The 18187-nt window shown below is 37.8% G+C and overlaps 1 protein-coding gene across 4 annotated transcripts in view; it reads left to right on the top strand.

Moving 5' to 3' along the window:
- The window catches only part of HERPUD2 (HERPUD family member 2), a 37074-nt gene extending 21192 nt beyond the window's left edge, over positions 1 to 15882 (top strand). For 3 of the 4 annotated variants that reach the window (XM_018047139.1, XM_005679192.3, XM_018047141.1), the window contains 5 exons: positions 1917 to 2071; positions 9997 to 10119; positions 13439 to 13762; positions 14448 to 14565; positions 15025 to 15882. In XM_018047139.1, the coding sequence (XP_017902628.1) occupies positions 1917 to 2071; positions 9997 to 10119; positions 13439 to 13762; positions 14448 to 14565; positions 15025 to 15186 (882 nt within the window). In that variant the 3' untranslated portion in view covers positions 15187 to 15882. The remainder of the gene's footprint in view (positions 1 to 1916; positions 2072 to 9996; positions 10120 to 13438; positions 13763 to 14447; positions 14566 to 15024) is intronic. The other variant, XM_018047140.1, reaches the window with a different exon arrangement.

The raw sequence follows: 18187 nt of genomic DNA, 5'->3' as shown, positions 1-18187 counted from the left end.
TTCAACTTAGACATTTTTTATACTGTTCAAATTCTTTTATATTAAATTATTTTTGGTTTCCTTTTGTAAAAGCTTTATGTGACACTTTTGGAGGTGAAAGAAAAGGACTGGTTGAGTGGGAAGCTTGTTTCAAGCTTCCTGGGTAGGGATCTTTTGTACTGCTAAGTGTACTTTCCTTCTTGTCAGGAATCTAGCCAAAATTTTGAGGAGGGGATGAATGGCAGGGGTGATAATGAGAGACTGATTGTTAACTGCTTCTTTAAGAAGCTAGATCTTGTAGTTGCTCTCTTTAATTAGCATAGCCTCAATGGTAAGTATTTTCTAGTACTAGTCATGGGAATTCAGCTTTCACTAAACTGAAATTTGTTTTCTCGATAAACCTAAGGGTCTTTCTATGTTTCCTACCTTGCATAAGAAGGGACAAAACCCTGGCACTGGCATAGAATTCTGTTTATACTCTTTGAACAGTTGTGTTGCTCCAGTTTCTGCTGACAGAGAACTTTCTTTTCCCTTTTCTGGTGGTTCCTCGGCCATGATTTCATTTCTTTATAATATATATTCAGTTTTTCAGAGGCGTGTTATAAAAAAATCTAAGAAGTATCAAAGGAGAATGAAATTGAATTCCTCTTAATTTTTTTATGGCTGATAAATTTCATTGGGACTTGATAATGTCTTAAAAATCTGTTCATGAAAGTTAAATAATAAGGTCAGAAATAATTAGTTCTAGAGAAATTAGGGTGTGCTGTCAAATGGCTAGGCCTTTCTTCTATTAATTTTTTTTAGTGACTACCATATTTTGATGAGCCATTTAATATGAAATCTTGCCAAAAAAGAAGCCTTTCCAAGTTGTGTGCCTAATAATCAGCCTCCCTAGTAAGATATTTGGTGTCTGTTTGGTATGGAATAACATTTTAAAGCTTTTGTTAATTTTTCAAAGGTCCTTAGGACCTTTCACATGGCAGGACTAACGAAGGTAGACATGTAAAAAGAGATGCTGTAAATAGGAAGGCAGTACCAGTAATGTGATTTTCAAAACTTGGAACGATGCTGAAATTATCTTGTATCCAGTTTTTTAAAGTAGGTAATTTATATAAACTGTAATTGTGTTTTAAATTTACATAAAACACTTGACAAACTATTTTCAAACAGCAACAAATTGAGGTGGTCTTCAAGGGGTTATGTTGATTGAAGTTGTTGAATCTGTAAGTTTCTGACACCATTAATGCATGAGAATTTAAAAATTCTGTTTGGTATCTTGTTTATTTTGTTAAAAAAAAAACACAGTATTTGTTGGTAGTATCTTTAAACTAATAGGATTTTAGGACTGAAAGGAATCTTGAAAATCTAGTTCCATCTCATTTCTTATAGGAAAGCGGTGACTTAGGGGTTAAGTGAATTGTAAGTTTATGTTCCTTGTTAATGTCAGAGTTAACACCAAATTCTAGCATGCTCTTCAGTATTTTAAACCAGTATATGACTAATGGCATGTTATACAGTAGCTGGTACATACTAACTGTTTAAGTGATACAGTTATTAGTACCATTATTGAACACTTCTTATGTGTTAGGCATCATGAAAAGAGCTTTGCATGCGATAATTTTCACAAATTTTGTATGCGATTTTTGGTATATAATTACTACTCAGCCTTTTATAGTTGAGAAATGGACTATTATTGTATAATTAATGGATTTTGATTTTCTAAACTCTTTAGTCTCATGAGAATTAAATTATTTATACCTATATATATATAAATAAATATACCTATTATGCTGGGCACACAAGTCAAATCAGTAAATTTCTAGAATTCACTCTTTGCGGAGGGATTTCACAGATACATTTTTAGTAATGTGTCTATAATATTGTGATTATAATGAATTAAATCTCCTTGAAAAAAATAATTACATTTTTGTTTGTAGAGTTCAGATCAGTCAGGATCATCAACTCCATCATCCAGTCAAGAAACCTTGACTTTAGCTACCAGTTCTTCCTCAGAAGGATTGAGGCAACGAACCCTTCCACAAGCACAAACTGACCCAGCACAGAGTCATCAGGTCCCATATGTAATGCAAGGGTGAGTGAAACTGATAGCTTTGGTCCTCTTAAAAATCTATGACTCTAGACTTTCATGGTAGCGCCCTTCAGCTAATCAAAGTACATTTGAAATTTATTCATATACCTGATTATATGTTTTGTGAATTAGAGGGTTAGGTGTAGCAGTTTTTGGGGGGCTGTCCTGTGTGGTTTGTGGGATTTTAGTTCCCTGACCAGAGACTGAACCTGGGCCCTCTGCAGTGAGAACACTGGACTGCCACTGAACTCTGTGGAACAGTGCTTTTGAAAGCTGGTTGTACATTAGAATTGTCTGGGGCAGTACCTTTCGGTCTTTAATGTTTGTGCTAATCACCTGGAGATGTTAAGATGCAGGTTCTGATTCGGTTGGTCTAACAGGGCCTGAGATTATGTATTTCCAGTGAGCTCCGCTGTGATGCTGATGCTTCTGATGCTTTGACCATAGTTTGAATAGCAAGGATCTAGGTAACTAAAATTTTTGTTTTTACTCAATCTTACTATGTCATGCTCAAGTGCTCAGTCATGTCCAACTTTGTGACCCTAAGGACTATAGTCCGCGAGGCTCTTCTGTCCATGGATTTTACAGGCACGAATACTGAAGTAGGCTGCCATTTCCTCCTCCAGGGTATCTTCCTTACCCAGGGATTGAACCTGCGTCTCCTACATCTTGGGTATTGGCAGGCGGATTCTTTACCACTAAGCCATCAGGGAAGCCCCAGTCTCACTATAGATCTACTCAAATTAGTCTTCTGGAGAACAGATGGGTGAATAAGGGTGTTCTTAGAAGAGTACAGAGCCCAGTAATCTGTTTTTTAAAAGTCCTACTGGTGTTTATAATCAGCCAGGCTTGGTAACAATTAAGACAGAGTATTGTGATAAGTATTATGGTGATGTATTATGAAGATATGCTAACCATTGCAAGTTATCGAGTGACTTTCTTAAGAGGAGTTTACCCAAGAAGCTTGCTATGGCTATCTTATATTTAGCAATTACAATAGGTCTCTTGGGTTAGGCAGTTCCAGGGGGAATGCAGCCAACAGCCACAGCAGCTGTGGACAGCTCAGAGAGGAGGATCTTGGGGAATACAGTTTAAATCTGGGTCATGTCTGAAACTGGAGTACTTTTGAAGTAAAGGAAACAGGAATGATAGTTACTGATAGTTGTTTTGCGTTGCATATTGTGCTGTGGTGTGTGTGACAGTGCTCCAGATCTATGATGGAGGCTGGAAATAAGCAAATGGCTAGGACCCCCCCCCCAAAATGGTAGTAAGCGATGCAACCAAGGAGTAGCCACTAACTGTTATGCCAAAGAGGATGTAATAGCATATGGCTGCTTTTTACTTTGAATTTTATAAACTTAATTCAATTCTTAATGTAGAAAAACAAAGCTGAGTACATAGAAAAAAGAAAGACTCATTTGTCTCATATTCTTGAGTTTTTCTTTTAAAAATAAGTATTTAGTAAGGCTGATTGTAGACTTTTATAAAGCATCTCATGAAACTATTTTTGTTTTCAGAAAATGATTATTACAAACCGGAACTTTGTTATTTGTAAAAAAGTATTGTCACGATTTACATGGTAGAATAGTGGCTTAAAATAATTTGTCTTATGACAGTGATTCCTTTTCTGTCTTTTTTGCAAAATAAAATAGCTCAGTTCCTCTCAATTTATACAGAGTGCTATTACTAATATTTTACCAAATATGTTGGTAGTGATGGAAAGTGAGAATGGATATAATAAAACTTGAAGAAAATATAGTGCTATGTTGACAATAGTTATGTCTGCACAATATTTTTAACTCTTTCTCATATTTACAGTGAATATATTAATATGTATATTTAACTCTTGATTTATTAAATTAAGGTAAAATATGCATAAAATAAACCTTTTAAAGCATTTTTAAAGTGCACAGTTCACTAGCATTAAGTATCTACACAGTGAATATATACTCTGTAATAAAGTATGTGAAGTCGCATGTTTTCAGAATAAGACCATGGATATCTTGGAAACACATTAATAATTTCTTTAAACTAGTCTGTTGAGAAAATCAACAGACTTTGGAGCAAAGGCATTTAGCTCTTAGAAATATATAAAACAGATTAGAAAAATCTGAAATAGTGTTTATTTTGCTAAAAATGAGTATTAAGATGAAAAGAGGTAAAATCCTTAAATAATGGTTAGTTTTAAATCAGGAGGGCAGTATAGCTTAGTGGATGTATAGATTCAGGAGTCAGCCTGCCTTGGTTTGAATCCTAGCCCTGTCCACTGACTACCTTGGGCAAGTCTCTTCTCTGCTTCAGTTTGCTCATGATCTGGAGATAATAGTACTTATTGTACAGAATTTCTGTGTGGATTAAGATTTCATGTATGTAAAGAGTTAGGTGATATGTTAGCAATTATTTATAAATTCATTCATACTTATAAATGAATGCTGTATGTTCATTCAGCAAACATATTTATAGGCATTTGTGAGTCTGACACACTGAAACATCCGAAGGAATGCCAGTACCAGGTGCTGGAAAATAAATCTGTATTTGGAAAGAGCACTTTGTGATTTACAAAGCAATTAAAGTGAAAGTTCAATAAGTAGGTTATTCGGCTTAACAATGAATGTGATTTAACCTAATCTTATAGTTGTAATCTTTTACTAAAGAAGACTTTACATCTGTCTTTAAGTAAAATTTTATTTAATATAGCCTTGCCTTACATGTGCAAGAGCAGTAATTTAGTAATTTGAAGAATTCACCAACAAAATAAAATCTCTCCACATCATTTTTAGACTCCAGCACAGCTTATATTTAGCTAGTCACATATGTTTTCCGCCATGTAGGTTAGTACTGTCAGTCTTTAAAATGGCTAAATTCTGATCACTGTTTCCTGAGTTTTTGAATCACTAGGTTTGGGGTAGTGTTTAGGACTCTGCCAACTTAACAGCATTCGGGGAACCTAACTTTTCAAGAAATCCTAATGCAGGTGTTTATTTGCCCATTAAGCTCTTGAGGAAACAATGAGAAGACCAGATGGTACATTGCATCACACTGGCTGTCCGTCTATAATGTCACATTTATAAACCTTGACTGTTCTGGACTCAATGTGTTATGCTGTCATGTTTATTTAACTCTAAAAATTGCTAACTGGTTCATAAAAAATTGCGCACTGTTAGGTACACTTAATTTCCCTGCCTGAAATAGTAGCAGCCTTGTTTCATAATTAAAAAAACTGAAAACCTACTCATTGTACTCTTCCGTTATCTGATTTTTTGATAGCAAAAACTGCTTACAGCCCACCACCCAGAGATAACTATTACTAACATTTTTGTACTTTCCTTCTAAATACTTTTAAAATAGAAACATCATACTATTTCATTTGTGGGGCCCTAAATGGGAAACCTTAAAAAGAAGGGCTAGCTTTCCGGTTTAGAGCTAAGATGGTGCCTGGCGGAAGAGATGAGGGCAGCTGAAGCAGTTTGTCAAAATTTTTGATTGGCTCTCTTGATTTCTGTGCACATGGACAATGCGTGATCACCATAGACCCCTGTCATGATGTAAGCATGTGGTAATCTGACCTTTAACTTGATTGGTAGAACTATGGAAAGTCCCTCGCAAAACCCCCCTGCTTGCCTATATAAACCAGGAGCTTAGGACAATAAAGCGGAACAGCTTAGACAGAACCCCTGTCACGTCTGATTGTGTCTCCCTTGCCGAGGGGCTGGGTTGGCGGACAGCAGGCTCACTTCTCCTCGGGACCCCTCAGCTCTGCTGAGGGAAGTTCCACTGCCTCTCTCTTTCTGCGGAGCGCCCCCCCCCCCGCCCCCGCATTTATTTTATAAACCTTTTAAAAAAGCAGAATGTAGTCTGGACATATTTCCAGATCAAATATAGGTCTACAACATTTAAAGTTTGTATTAGCAATCAATTTAGCTAAGGACCTGAAAGGCCTATGCACTGAAAACTATGAGATAATGATGAAAGAAACTGAAGACACAAATAAATGAAAAGATATTCCATGCTCATGAGTTAGAAGAATTAATGTTGTTAAAATGTCCATACTACTCAAAGCAATCTATAGATTCAGTCAGTCTCTATCAAAACTCCAAATATTTTTCACAAAAGTGAACAATCCTAAAATTTGTAGAGAACCACAAGATCCTAAATAGCCATAGCAATCTTGAGAAAGAAGAACAAAGCTAAAGGTATTACACTGCCTGATTTCAAACTATACTATGGAGTGATAGTAATTAAAACAATATGGTATTGGCATAAAAACAGACTAGGGGAACAGAATAGAGAACCCAGAAATAAATCCATACATATATAATCAATTAATTTATGACAAGAAGCAAGACTATACAATGAGGAAAGGACAGTCTCTTCAATATATGGTGTGGAAAAACTGCAACAAAATTAAGCTAGACTACTATTTTATATCCTACATAAAATTAACTCAAAATAGGAATTCCCTGGCAGTCCAGTGGTTAGGACTAGGTACTTTCACTGCTGAGGGTGCAGGTTCAATCCCTGATTAGGAAGCTAAGATCCTGTAAGCCACACAGCATGGCCAAAAAAAGAAAAAGTTAACTCAAAATGAATTTGATTTGAATGTAAGGCTTGAAACCATTAAAATCCTAGAACAAAATAAAACTCATTGATGCTGGACTTGGTGATGATTTTTTAGATTTGACAACGAAAGCAAAACTAAATAAATGGAATTACATTAGACTAAAAAGCTTTTGCACAGTAAAGGAAATCATCAACAAAATGAAAAGGCAACCCACTGAATAGGATAAAGTATTTACAAATCATATGCCTGATAACGGGTTATATACAAAATATATAAAGAACTTATACAATAGCAGAAAACCAAATAATCCAGTTTAAAAATGGGCAGAGGACCTGAACAGACTTTCTTTCAAGAAGGCACACAGATGGCCAGCAGTTATATGAAAAGATGCTCAACATCACTAATCATCAGACCAGTGCAGGTCAAAAGCACAGTGAGTCACTACCTCACACCTGTCAGAATGGCTGTTATTAAAAAGACAACAAATAATAAGTGTTGGTGAGGATTGTGGAGAAAAGGGAACCCATGGGTACTGTTGTTGGTAATGTAAATTGGTGCATCCACTATGGAAAACATTATGGAGTTTCCTAAAAAAATTAATAACAGAACTACCATGTGACCCATCAGGTCCAGTTCTAAGTATCTGAAGAAAATGAAAATATTTAATTTGAAGAGACAAATGTAGCCACATGTTCACTGCAGCATTATTTATAATAACCATAATAAGGAAACAACCCAAGTGTCCCTAGGTAGAAAGTGGATAAAGAACTTGTGCTACATTTATACACAGTGAAATACTATTCAGCCATAAAAAGAAAACTTATAGTTCATCTTTCAGTAACCATTGTTAAGAGCCTGATTCATCATACCATTACAAATTCATACTTCCCAGTGCAGTAAGTTGGAAATGTCCTTGTTTTAATTTAGACATGATAAAGAGACATTCTTTTTATTCTGTTTTGTGAAGTGCTTATTTGTTGGCATGTTGGTATTTTAAAAAGTTCATTGGTGACATTTCTTTATGTAAAAGAATATTACTAATTGATACTATTGAGTATTAATTATTACTTAGCACAAGCTTGGCATTGTATTAAGCACTTATACATGCTTTATTTCATTGAACTTTATACCAACTCTGTGCTCGAGGTACTGTTCTCTCCCAATTTATGAATGAGGAGAAGGAGGCTAAAAGGTACATAGCCTGCCTTACTTCAATAGTCAGTATCAGGACTAGAATTCAGATCCACATCTGACTGGAAAGTCTGTTAACTGTCTTGTTGAAGTGAATATTTTATCATTTGTTTCAGTATATTTTTCTGTGTTATCATTTATATTTTGATTTCATTTATAATGGTGGTTCTCTCCCCTCTACTCTCCCATTTAAAACTTTTCTCTAGTCAGATCTATTGGTCAGATTTGAAGCAATCTGACTGAATAAGCAAATTTGTCATATAAGGATCATGTGGCTTTCTTCAGGAAAAGTTTACTTAAAATTTACGGTAGCTGGGCACTGAAGACAGGAAAATGAATTATGTAGTTGCCCTCAATGGAAGTAGGTCAGATCGGCAAATAAATTGCCATTCACTGATGTGCTTCTATGGTTTGACGAAGTTTTGCAGGAGCCTGGAGGAGGGAGTGCCTGTGTGCTTACAGAAGGTGGGAGAGCTTCATGGCTGGTAACACTGGGGCTGATTTTAAGGGAAGTTCAGCAAGGGAGAACAAAGTAGTGTGGAGAGTCTTGAAAAGGCATATTGTGGAGATAAAGTGGGAATTCCATGCAGGTTTTCTTTGAAAGAATTTGTTTCTGATTGTTTCCAGTTCATCTCCTTTCCTTTATCATTCTTAACTTTAAAAGCATACTAATGAATCTCTATTAGAAGGATCTTACCTAACATCCTGCTTCAGCAACAGTTAATAGACAACAGCTCTCCAACCTTTCCCTTGTTCCTCTTTTTTTTCTCTTGGGCTGGAGTATTTTTAAAGTAATCCTAGACGTCATATCCCTTCATCTGTAAATACTGTGTATCTGTAACAGATATGGACTATAAGAATCACAATACCATTAGAACATGCAACAGAATTAAAAATTCTTTAATATCATTTGTTACTCGATTTGTGTTCCATTTTCCCTGATTGTCCCAAATGTCTTTTTAAGATGGTTTTGATTGGATCAGTATTCAGAGATTGACTTACTGCATTTGATTGAGTAATTTTGTTTCTTAAGGCTCTTTTAATCTAATCCCTATCCCTATCTTTTTTCACTTTATGCTTTTTCTGTTGTTGTATGTTCTAATTTCCCATAGTAGTCTAGATTCAGCTCGTTGCATCCATGTGGTATCATTAATATTGTCCTCTGTTTTCATAGATTGCCTGTAAACTGGTAGTTAGATCTTGGGCCTAATGATTAAATTTGAAGTTCAGCTTTTAAAAATAGTTTTATTTACTTTTGGCTGTGCTGGGTCTTTGTTGCCATGTGGGCTTTTCTTTAGTTACAGCAAGTGGGAGCTACTCTAGGTATAATGTGCTGGCTTCTTGTTGCGGTGGCTTCTCTCGTTGCAGAGCACAGGCTCTAGGGTGTGTGGGTTTCAGTATTTGCAGCTCGCGGGCTCTGGAGCACAGGCTCAGTAGTTGTGGCACACTGGCTTAGCTGCTCCGTGGCACGTGGGATTCTCCTGGATCAAGGGCAGAACCCATGTCTCCTGTGCTGGCAGGCAGATTCTTTACTGCTATGTCAGCATGGAAGCCCAAAGTTCAACTTTTAAATTTTATTTATTTTTACTTAAGTTTATACGGAAAATGGGATATTTATTAAATCACTTTTATAAAACATTTTGACAGTTGACTAACAATTAATAACGTAACTAAAAATTTTAGAATCTTAACATTATAGAAGTTTGTTTCTTACTCATGTAGTAGTCTGATTCTAGGCTGTGATGTTCGTTGTTCTGTATATGTGGGGTCGGGATCATCTTAGATAAGCCGTAATGTCTTACTTGGGGCTTTCCTTGTGGCTCAGATGATAAAGAGTCTGCCTGCAATGCAGGAGACCTGGGTTTGATTCCTGGGTCAGGAAGATCTGGAGAAGGGAATGGCAACCCACTCCAGTATTCTTGCCTGGAGAATTCCAAGGACAGAGGAGCCTGGAGAACTACAGTCCATGGGGTTGCAAAGAGTTGGACACAACTGAGTGACTAACACACATACACAGTGTCTTACTTGAGGAATGTTGAACATAAGTATTTTTTTTCGGTGAGTTTTAGTATGTTTTGTCAATGGATGACATAGTTCAGAAATAAAAATGTAGAGAAATGCTTTCAACTTCTTCTGGAACATTAAAAGACATTTTTTTTTTAAAATTTTATTGCAGAAATGTAGACAACCAGCTTCCTGGGCAGGCTGTTCCGGCTGGATTCCCAGTGTATCCCGCTTTCAACCCACTGCAGATGCTGTGGTGGCAACAGATGTATGCTCATCAGTATTATATGCAATAGTAAGTCAGGTTGAGTTGATTTTTTTACACATTGTGTTCTTTGCTTTATTTTCTTTTTCATCCTAAGTAAATTGATTTGGGATTTCATTTACTGATGTATATTATTGGTTTTTAAAAATTATTTTAAATTATTTGGTTAAAGGAAAAAGGGTATGCATCCTGTTCACATCAACTAAACCTATTCTCTGCTTCTTCCTCTCTCCCTTAATTATATTTGGCAGTATTCAGGTGCTTTCTTTAAGAGAACATTTTATCTATTTAAGAGGAGAAAACTTAGGAAAGTTTCACTGGAAGGCAGCAATTCTATATGAAGATAGGATGTCAACTAAAAAAGGGAATAGAGAGAATCATACGTCAGGGACGCTCATATTGATGTATTGATGTCGGGTTCACTTGTGGCTAATATGCCTTCTGGACTTTTCTGTATTTTAGTAAGTTTTGCTCCTGATCAGCATGAAACATTCTTAGCATGGAACAGTTTCTTGGTGTTCTTTGTGCTGGGCTTCCTATGTATTCATTAACATTTCTAGTGTTCTTGCCTGGAGAGTCCCAGGGACGGGGGTGCCTGGTGGGCTACTGTCTCTGGGGCCTCACAGAGTTGGACATGACTGAAGCGACTTAGCAGCAGCAGCAGCTTCTCTTTAGTGTTCTCCTCTGCTTGTTCCTGTGATTCTGTTATCCTGTTCATTCTTTTTCTCTTTCTGATTACTCATTTTGTATCCTTTGATAGCCTGTTTTTTTCCCTTTTTCTAAATGGTAACATTCCTTGTTCAGTTAAGTATTTATATACTTACCATGTGCCTTGTGATACACAGTCTGGTAGGGAAGATAGGATTTAGCTCCAGGCTAGTCCTCTTGGATTTCCTTTTTCTGTGGCCTTAGTTGTTAGCTCTGTGTGATGGCTCCCAGTTCTTCATCTCCTGTGCCTCATCTTGTGTCTCCCCTTAATTGTTGGAGATTTCCATAGAGAAATTTGCCTGCCTTTAAATGCAGTTAGGTCTGAACTTTGACTGCATCATCTTGTTATGTGCATTCTCCTTCTTGACTTGTCAGTGATACTCTCTTCTCAGTCATCCTCCAAGCCCTTAACATTAATCAGGTTTGATTCTAGCTTCTGTTATCCCTGAACTCAACAACTTACCAAGATGAATTAGTATGTTGTTACTAGCTTCTGTCCTTCCCTATATTTTACTTCTGATGTTTTCCCTAGATATTTCTAATATTAGACCCACTTTAATGCAATCACTTTTCCTCCTTTTAGGCTCCTGACTGTATTTCATTGTACTGCTTGCCAGGTTAACTTAACACATAATTGAGTCCATCATTCTCCGTTCCCTAAAATATCAGACGGCCCTCTTGCCTACAGCGTGAAGTCTGTATCCTTATTCTTCCTCTATGCTGCTGCTGCTGCTGCTGCTAAGTCGCTTCAGTCATCAGTCATGTCTGACTCTGTACGACTCCATAGATGGCAGCCCACCAGGCTCCCCCATCCCTGGGATTCTCCAGGCAAGAACACTGGAGTGGGTTGCCATTTCCTTCTCCAGTGCATGAAAGTGAAAAGTGAGAGTGAAGTCGCTCAGTCATGTCCGACTCCTAGTGACCCCATGGATTGTAGCCCACTAGGCTGCTCCATCCATGGGATTTTCCAGGCAAGAGTACTGGAGTGGGGTGCCATTGCCTTTTCCAATTCTTCCTCTATACCTTACCTCATAAAGCTAACCTGCTTTATTAACTTCATATCCTAATGCTCTCCTGTGTAATCTTGGCTCCAGGCAGGCTATTTATACCTTACCTGTTGTCATGGTAATCGTTATCATAATTAGTCACTTTGGTCATGTCCGATTCTTTGTGACCCTATGGGCTGTAGCCCGTCAGGTTCCTCTGTCCATGGGATTCTTCAGGCAAGAATACTGGAGTGGGTTGCCATACCCTCCTCCAGAGGATCTTCCTGACCCATGGATTGAACCCATCTCTTATTGGGCTGTAACACCAGCACCACCTGGGGAAGACTTAGTATTACGCTATATCTTTACACCTCTTGTCTTGTTTACAACGTCATGGGAACTGTGTAATAAGATAAGTGGGGCTTATTGTAGTTAGCTACTGAACCATATAATCTTATGCACATCATTTAACTTCAGAGACTCAAGTTTTCACCTTTAATGAAATAACTCACTTATGAATCAGAATGTCCATGAGGTAGGAAGTATTCTGGAAATGAATATGGGGCTTCCCTTGTGGCTCAGCTGGTAAAGCATCTGCCTGCAATGCGGGAGACCTGGGTTCGATCCCTGGGTTGGGAAGATCCCCTGGAGAAGGGAACAGCTAAGTTGGACATGACTGAGTGACTTTCACTATAGATACAGTGTATCAGCATACTGGCTTAAATAAGCTTTTGTACCATAGAAAACTTCTATTTCATTTTGCTATCTTGATTTTAAAACTTTCTTGTAGAGAAAATTCAACATATGTAAAGACAGAATAAATAAAGTGAACCCCTATGTTCTCACCGCCCAGCTTTTAAACATTTATCAATTCATGACTCTCTGATTCTACAACTTTCCCCTCTTTGCTGAATAATTTAAAGCAAATTTCAGATATATTATCACTTTACTGGTAGTCTTTTACAGGAAAATTTATTCTGACTCTTAAGCAGTCAAATTATAAGCAAACTTCAGGACCACACATCTTCGTAACTTGACAAGGATCTATACCAGTGTTCTCCAGGTGGAGTTCTGAAAAGTCAGGATTGAGATTGAGGGATTGTTATCTGGGACCTAGTTAATATTTGAAAATACCAATACAAATCATTTACTATGAGAGTGTACACACAGGGTAATGATTAATGATTAATTAATGATTAATTAACTTATTTAGACAAATCTTTTCAAACATGGATCTGAGGGAGAGGTGGTATGTGTGTGTGAGGGGGGTGGCAAGCAGTATTTATCCTATGTAGAAGAGCAAAAGAGGCAATTAGGGAAAAGTTTTGGAGAAAGATTTGGTCACAGCCTTACAATTTAGTGAACGAAACAAATAGTGATAACATGGCCGTTGTTAATCTCTTCCACCTCTCCGCCTGCTGTCCTAGACTTCCAGGCTGGGAGAACCTTTCCTGAACTACTCCTGCCATCCATGTTGGCTCTACTTTCACACTGGGAATTATGCTTACCTAGGAAATGTGGTATAGGAGTTGTGATATTCCATGTAAGGTTTATGAGACATACATATGGCTTCCCAGGAAGTTCTGAAAAATATAATGTAGTATGATAAATGTTTTTCTTTTTCTTTTTAATATTTATTTTGGTGACTATTTCAGTCAAGCTGCAGTTTCAGCTCAGGCCACGTCAAATGCTAACCCAGCCCAGCCTGCTGCTACACAGCCTCTAAATTTGGCACATGTGCCTGGAGAAGAACCCCCACCAGCTCCAAACCTAGTGGCCCAAGAAAATCGACCCGTGAATGACAATGTCCAGATGAATGCCCAGGGAGGTCCAGTGCTGAACGAAGAGGACTTCAATCGAGACTGGCTAGATTGGATGTACACGTTCTCACGGGCTGCAATTCTCCTTAGCATCGTATACTTCTATTCTTCTTTCAGTCGGTTTATCATGGTGATGGGAGCCATGCTGCTGGTTTATTTGTGAGTGATGTTCGTTCATTATAAGTACTTTCTAAAACTGTTAAGCATGGAATCTGACACGTGGTGGTCTGTTGTGAATGTTGAGTGAAGGAATATGAATGTTGGGCTTCAGATACCTAGCACCAAGAGCAAAGCAAGTTACGTTGTGTAAGACTGTTTATGACAATTGTCTAGAAGCAGATTTTTTCCCTTTACTACTTTTTCTAAAAATTGTTAGTTCAGTTAGGTATGCTCTAGTAATCATTTAGAACTTGAGTATATGATGCAGTCTTGGAGAGGAGTTTCTTTTTAATTAATTATAGTTATCAATAGTAAGTCTGTTAGATATAGGTCAGATTTTTTTTCATAAGTAGACTAACTGTCCCTTGCTCCTCTGTTTTCTTAGGAAGCAAACAAATATCTAGTTGAATTTCATTTTGAGAAATATCAAAAAATGATTTTATGACTCCTGATATATCTTACTAGCTCAGGATAGAGTTTAAATTGATTCGTGTTTTCCTGTCATTGGTTTGAGAGGGGTAGTTCTTGATCTGAAGAAGGAAATTAGTTTTTTTCATTTATCATAGTTCAGCCCATGAATGAAAATGTTCTAATCATTTTGCTCTTATAGGACACAAATATTTCATAGTGTTACAAGTAAAAACAGTTGTGACTTATTTTCTTTTCTCTTTATTTTACTGAGCAGACACCAAGCTGGATGGTTTCCTTTTAGGCAAGAAGGAGTTCAGCAACAGGCTCCCAACAATAATGCTGAAGTTAACAATGATGCACAGAATGCGAACAATCTAGAACTTGAAGAAATGGTATGCTTATGAGGTTTTCATGTACTTAAATGTAGGTGTTTCTTCAGCACTGTATGAGACCAATACAGTAAAAGAATCTCGGGTATTTCATAGTATGGAAGAAAAGTTAACATGCTAATGTGTGGTTTAATTCCAGAGAACCTATAATACTGAGTCAGTCATATATTATAATTAAGTGGAAAGAACTAACATCATTCTTCCTAAAAATAGCCTAGAAAGAAAGTTATGCTCACGGTGAGAAATTATTGCATTAAACTGGCGTTATTCCTTTGAGCTTGAACAAGGAGGAGTTTATCAGTTTTGGACTTAAGGAAGCTCTCTGATGACCAGATAGTTCTACTTCCTTATCATGTACTCGTATTCCTTCTTTAGGAGGAATTTAACTCTCTCCTTTTCTGTAATGAGTTCATGGTAGCTGCTAAGACCACTTAGGAATATGTTTCTTGTTTTGTTTGAAAGGAGCGCCTTATGGACGATGGGCTTGAAGACGAGAGTGGAGAAGATGCAGGGGAAGATGCCAGTGCGAGTCAAAGGCCTGGATTAATGGCGTCAGCCTGGTCTTTTATCACCACATTCTTTACTTCACTAATACCAGAGGGGCCTCCCCAGGTTGCCAATTAGACTTGAAAAACTGTGCCGGCTGCAAAGGAGGGTCTGAATTTAGGAAAGTGTTTTAAATAACAGTGCAATTTCAAAAAATTTATTACTTTCTTTTCATCATCATGTATAGAGGTGTTTTTTCTTTAAACTTCTCATGCATATGAATATTTTAAGCACAAATAGACTACTAAATATGTGATTTTTTTTTAAGATCCTAACAGAACATAGCATAACAATATTGGTCTTCCAGGTTTTATTAATTTCAATTATGTATATTATATCAAGACAGACTTGTGTGTCTTTCTTTAAAGAGCTGCTTCACATATAAATGTCTATAGCTTATAGCCCAGCCCTTCAATGTATAATTTGAATAAATATATCTATTTTCTGTGAATTGTCCTAAAAGTTTTAAACAGAATGACCTCATAGTTTTTAATAAAGAATATTAATTACCTAAAATGTGCTAGTAGCATCTTGCCCAGCCATAAAGCAATAAACTTCTCAATAATCTTCATTTTGACATTTGAATAAATGGAAACTTTCTATTTTAAGGGGATGTATCCCATCAATTGGAATTAATACCTTTAAAAAAAGGCAGCTCTTCAATGGAATTAATAGTGACATAAAATGTTTGATATAGGCAGTACTTTTATAAAATAAGATTCTGGAAATCACTCCCTGTAATTTTTTTAAAATAAAAGGTCAATTATGGTAAAACTGTCTTGTGGTATATTTATTTAAACTCTTCCATATTATACTCTCTCCATACAAAAATCTATGTAAATTTCAGTAGTTCTGGGGTTGCTGAAGTCTTCAAGGTCATTTTCACCTCTTTTTATTCCAGATGGATATCTTCTAGTTCTCAGAGAGTGTAAAACCTCTTTGAGTTCAGTTCAGTCGCTCAGTCGTGTCTGACTCTTTGCGACCCCATGAATCGCAGCACGCCAGGCCTCCCTGTCCATCACCAGCTCCCGGAGTTCACTCAGACCCACGTCCATCGAGTCCATGATGCCATCCAACCATCTCATCCTCTGTCGTCCCCTTGTCCTCCTGTCCCCAATCCCTCCCAGCATCAGAGTCTTTTCCAATGAGTCAACTCTTCGCATGAGGTGGCCAAAGTACTGGAGTTTCAGCTTTAGCATCATTCCTTCCAAAGAAATCCCAGGGCTGATCTCCTTCAGAATGGACTGGTTGGATCTCCTTGCAGTCCAAGGGACCCTCAAGAGTCTTCTCCAACACCACAGTTCAAAAGCATCAATTCTTCGGCGCTCAGCCTTCTTCACAGTCCCAACTCTCACTTGCATACATGACCACTGGAAAAACCATAACCTTGACTAGATGGACCATAGTTGGCAAAGTAATGTCTCTGCTTTTGAATATGCTATCTAAAAATCCCTGTGAAAGTCAATTTGATTTTCCTTAAGAAAGGAGTAAGTCTGTTATAGGGTAGCTAATTAAAATGGAATAAATGCAGATAGTAGAGCTTACTATGGAGGAACTTTATCTCATGTGAAATGTATTATGGAAGTATATATAGTACTGTTACAGTAGTATACAATAGCTGTTCACCAGGGTGAACTATGGTACATTTGTACACCATTTGGGTTCATGATTAGGGATGGCTTGTTTCAGGGCTGATAAATCATTGCATCCAGAGGGAGCATCTGGATTTTAACCTGGGAACTAAATAAATAAACTGTCAGAGCCAAAAGAAGTGTTCTACAGGTCAGATCCTAAAAAGTAGAGTCGGTGGATAGAGTAAGAAAGAAAGCAGATGTAATTATGAGATTGAGCAGTCTCAGTCTTGTCTCTGCAGTTGGGAGTTGGGCAGGGGAGAACTGAAGCCACAGAATTCATAGAGGGGAGCATTATTGTGTGGGACACTATCGGAAGGAAATGAGCAGGTCTCTGCATCCTAACTGCAGGTTGGGCCCTAAGGAGAAGGATTCTGGTCATTGACCCCCTGTGAAAGGCTGTGGCTAAGCATTCTAATAAAAGCGAAATGTATTATACTACTCTATAATTTCCCCCACATTGTTAATTCCCTCATATTAGTCTTACTTCCAGTAAGTCTTTGTCAGAAACTACAGCCCAGTGTCAGCTATGTTTTGGATGATTAAGGGAGGAACTGTGTCCATGCTGGGGCCAGATGGTGCTTAGAAGGCAGTTGTAGCATGGAGATGGTTTCCAGATGGAAAAAGCCACACAGAAGCCCAGATACTGGTCTCTAGGCTAAATGGTGACTAGCAACAGTCAGGATGGGTTTGAAATACTTCCCAGGACTAGACTTTCTATGTCTAGTCTAGTGTTAGTCACTCAGTCTTGTCTGACTCTTCGCAACCCTGTGGACTCTAGCCCACCAGGCTCCTCTGTCCATGGGATTTCCCAGGTAAGAATACTGGAGTGGGTAGCCATTCCCTTTTCCAGGGGATCTTCCTGACCCAGGGATCAAAACTGGGTCTCCCTCATTCTTTACCATCTGAGGAGATTCTGGGTCTCGTCAGAGTCTTTACCATTTGAGGCACCAGGTCAAGCAGTATGGGTGAAAGGGTTGGTTTTTATTAGCTGGGTAAAAGGAAAGAGTGATCCTGAGGGCTGAAGAATTGGAAATATTTTCACCATAGTTTGATGTCACCATCTATCATCATTCTAACTAGTTCCTCTGGCTGCATCATCCCTGTTGAAATTTGGCTTTTAAGTAGGGGAAGCAAGGCCAAATTTGGAGCCTCATTAGTAGAGACCCCGTGACGTTTTTTGCTTCACTGAGCAAAGACTAAGGCGTGCTGCTCTGTATGTCAGCTCTCTGTACGTCTGGTGTATATTAGACCCTGAGGCCTGTTGTGTCTGGAATCATGTTGATGGATGGAATGTGGTATTCCCAACTACTGATCTTTCCTGAGAGTCCTGATGTGGCTTGCTGACTCACCCCCCCACGCGACATCACACACTCTCACTGCTGCATGGTGGGTATAAAGCATATATATTGTATTTTATATCTTATAAGGGCTTCCCTGGTAACTCA

Source organism: Capra hircus, chromosome 4, assembly GCF_001704415.2.
Source record: "Capra hircus breed San Clemente chromosome 4, ASM170441v1, whole genome shotgun sequence".
Classification (NCBI taxonomy): Eukaryota; Metazoa; Chordata; class Mammalia; order Artiodactyla; family Bovidae; genus Capra; species Capra hircus.
Note: the sequence above shows the minus strand (reverse complement) of the source record. Positions and strands in the feature narration are given on the sequence as shown.